Below are 3,794 nucleotides of genomic sequence, written 5' to 3' on the forward strand. Positions count from 1 at the left end.
GTCATCAATACCGGGAGCTTTATTGTTATCAAAAGAGGAAATCTAGTTATCTCATCTTCGTTTACTGGGGTTAGAAATATAGAATTTGGATTTGAGTTAGGTAAGAAGTCTTTGAAAGAAACGTTAATGAGGAATTTTGTTAGCGAGGGATGATCCAATTTCGACGAAGAAATTGTTAAATACATTAGAGATTATGTTAAGGTCCTTAGTAGTTTCTCCGTCGCAATTAATTGAAGTATTATTATATCTTGTTGATTTTTATATTTTTTTGTTTAATAGAGAATTAATTGTCTTCCAAGTGGCCTTGATATAATTTTTATGTTTGAGGAAAATGTTTTGGAAATGTTAAGATTTAGCAGTTTTGATTATGGAGTTTAATTTATTGCGGTATTGCTTATATAAATGTTTTCGTTAGCAATAGTTGGGTGGTGAAGAAATTTGGCATAAAGTTTATGTTTATGTTTGATGGATTTGAGCAAGAATTGGACATCCAAGATTTTATTTTTTTGTTCTTAGTATTAGTATGGTTATGAAGGGGAAAATGTTTGTCATAAAGGGATTTTAGTATGTTTTCAAAGTAGTCGTATGCTAAGTAGGGGTCATTAGTATTTAGGACATCAAACCATGATTGATTATAAACTTCGTCGTGATGTATATATTATTGTTGTTGTTGCTGTTGTTGTTATTGCTGTTGTTGTTGTTGCCAGATTCAATAATTGTTTTGTGTTGTTAGATAATTAAAGTAATGATTTTTAATTTTTATCATAACTAAGCTTACTCGAAAGTATAGTTTGAAATTCGAGTGATTACATAAATTCGTCACGAATTCGCCGAATAGGCAGACTCAGCGCCATATTATGGTGCGACGAATGTGAATACAGAAAAGAAAATACATAAAACCCGAAAAGAGAGGGCGGGCTGTTGTAATTGTTTGATTTTCCCATGATTTTCCTCAAAGATAATTTATGTTTCCTTGGTTTTGTTGTTTTGTTTGATTAATTATGTACAGTCAGTGAAAACGAGTTATGCGTTGTGCTGTCAGAAAGAGAAAGTACAATATTTGGCTATTTGAGATTTACTCTGTAAATGTGTTGAACTAGCTCCATGACATCTTTTCTAACTACTGTGCTACTTTTTCGAGGAACTTGGTCGCCTTTTGATAAACGAAGAAGGTACAGTATTGTAATTTCCTTCCTCACACCCGCCGCCGCCTACCTATCCACAGGCACTGCCTTGTCATCGACGATTACACTGTGGCCGCCTAGGCCCCTTTGCAGTGAGCCCAGCCTAGGCATAGAGGATTTTATAGCCTAATTATTAATATAAATACACAGGATACTTTCCTGGAAGTGACGTTAGGCCCTAACTAATCGCTGAAACAGTGAATCACGTTGTTCTTGGCCTTAGCCTACTTTAATCACATCCGATTTAAAACCATTATATTTCCGAACTTTTCGGATTATTACACATTAGAAAAACGAGAATCTTCTAAACTGACTGGATCACTGGTTCAAAATGTAAGCTAGCAGCAATATTTTTTTTTATACATTGATAATTTATATTGATAGGGCCTGGATACAAATTGTGATATTATAAATCTATTAAATTTTAGAAAGAAAAACATTTTTCGGACTCTGCAGTTGGTAAATGCTATACGAATAACATGGAAGAAGTATTCTAGACTGGCCTAGGCCTAGTTGGGAAACAAATATAAAGATATCAAATATGATTTTCTTATCTTATTAGTCATTTACTATTTTTTTTTTTCACTTATCATGATCTTTTTCTCCATTTGTTAGATTTAAAAATTGAATCTTGAACTTGCTTAAAAGAATTTGCACTGTACACCAAAATGGTTGCTGGGTTTGCAGTGCATGAGACTATTACCGTGGTAACACAAAATGGTAATTGTGATATAGAATTATGTTTTGGGGACATCACCAAACTTCAACTTCAAGATAAAGTCGATGTGATAATGATTTCAGCATTCAGAGGTAAGAAGATTTTATTGTCTGATGATGATTATGATGATGATGAGTTTGATAATGAGATGCTAAATGATGGTGTTGGTGCCAAAATCGAGGATGAGGACAATTCAATTAAATAAATATTTATTTGACAACAATAATTATAGTATGAATTCAATAACAAATTAAAAATAAGCAGCTTTTCATTGTATTGCCTGGTCTAAAGCTTTGACTATAAAAATTAATTTTACAAAAACCCATGACGCGCCTCAATATGGTCATGATGGCATAAAATTATGACCATATATTGGCACATCGTTGGCGTACAACTGTTGTTTGTCAGTGTCAAATAAAATTTGATAGTCTGGACAGAACTTAAGGCCTGTTCAGACAATGAAATTTTATTTGACAAAAACATGTGACATGCCTAAATATGGTCTGGACAGAGCTTAACAATAACTGTGTCAGGTCAGCATAGTGTCATGACTTGTAATAAGTGAGTAATTAGATAGTATACAAACATTGACTGTTGAGGGGAATAATTCCATGAGGGGAATGGTGAAATTATTGCCCTGAGGTCTCAACATCACCGAGGGGGGAAATATTAGAGAGTAAATATTTGTTTTATATACCTCATATATAGATTCTACAAGGCATTAAAAAGTACTTACTTCCTAGCTTAGGCTAGCTAGAGGCCTACTACTAGTCTAGGCGCTCAAAGAGTGTGTCTAGCTCTTGTTCATTTCCTCAATTTCAACAGCACCCATCATCTTGCAATATTTGTTGAATATTGACAAGACATATTTAATTTGTCTTTTGGTGCTTTTGCAATCGGCTTCATCAAGAATTAATGCTAGGCCTAGGCTAGTCCTCCTTCATCCAGGAGCTCGAACCGACCAGCCTCCATTGTTTATCCTCTACTCGTTAGCAGACAAGGCACCAAATGCTACAAGATATGTTCTTATACTACTGGGTAGAGTGATATAAACATATTACTAAAATAAGGTGGCATACTTATGGAAATGTTTACAACGGATAGTGTCGATCCCGATCCATGGGATATTCAAATTATGAAAATAATTATTTAAGTGAACTGTAAACCTCTTGCCATTTTAGGTGATTATTCAGCGACACCAACATCAGTCATAGGAGCTCTGAAGCGAAACCTAAACTTAAGTGTTAGAGATCTAGCACGGAATAAGGCTGAGGATCTTCGAAACCTATACTCTTGTTGGTGGTCACATGAATTGCCAGCTGGGTTACCTTACAAAAGACTGCTCTGTTTTGAGACTAGATTGTAAGTTTCAAAATTTAATTTGTAATCCTTGCACCTAACTTTTCTGTTAATGTAAAACATGTCAAAATATTTTTTCATTCATATCTTGCAGTAAATTTGAAACATCCCATTACATTTGTTCATTAATTGGATTTTAAAGTTAAAAGTCTGTTGAGCGAAGTCTTTCATTCTGTCATCTGTCCATATTATACCTGATTTGAAAATCCCAAAATTCCCACTTAGAATATATCCTTTTAAATAGTAATACGCAATCAATAAATATATTTTATATATTTATAGCATCTTAAATTATTAGATATTTCATATCCTATAGTCTTAACTTAACTGATTGTTAGAGAAAAAATGATATACTGTAATATAAGAATTGTTGGTTATATTATCGTGGCTATTTGGTAGTAATTCGGGAGATGATTGTCTGAAACATAGGCCTATTGTCCAATAGTAACCATACTTTCTTCTTCGTTTTAGCCATGGTGCATCACGGCCTCAGGAGCTTGTTGGTGACGTATATCGTTGTCTTGTCCCAATTC

General features: G+C 33.8%; 1 protein-coding gene across 1 annotated transcript in view; it reads left to right on the forward strand.

Annotated features, from left to right (window-relative positions):
* Positions 1-926: 926 nt before the first annotated feature.
* The window catches only part of LOC117107810, a 13,663-nt gene continuing 10,795 nt past the window's right edge, over positions 927-3,794 (forward strand). Inside the window, exons 1-4 of the mRNA XM_033249590.1 lie at positions 927-1,172; positions 1,800-1,994; positions 3,084-3,264; positions 3,733-3,794. The exon at positions 3,733-3,794 is cut by the window's right edge and continues 3 nt beyond it. Of these exons, the coding sequence (XP_033105481.1) occupies positions 1,853-1,994; positions 3,084-3,264; positions 3,733-3,794 (385 nt within the window). The 5' untranslated portion in view covers positions 927-1,172; positions 1,800-1,852. The remainder of the gene's footprint in view (positions 1,173-1,799; positions 1,995-3,083; positions 3,265-3,732) is intronic.

Source organism: Anneissia japonica, unplaced genomic scaffold (genome assembly GCF_011630105.1).
Source record: "Anneissia japonica isolate Jap-2015-1 unplaced genomic scaffold, ASM1163010v1 scaffold287753_len344599_cov186, whole genome shotgun sequence".
In the NCBI taxonomy this organism is placed as follows: domain Eukaryota; kingdom Metazoa; phylum Echinodermata; class Crinoidea; order Comatulida; family Comatulidae; genus Anneissia; species Anneissia japonica.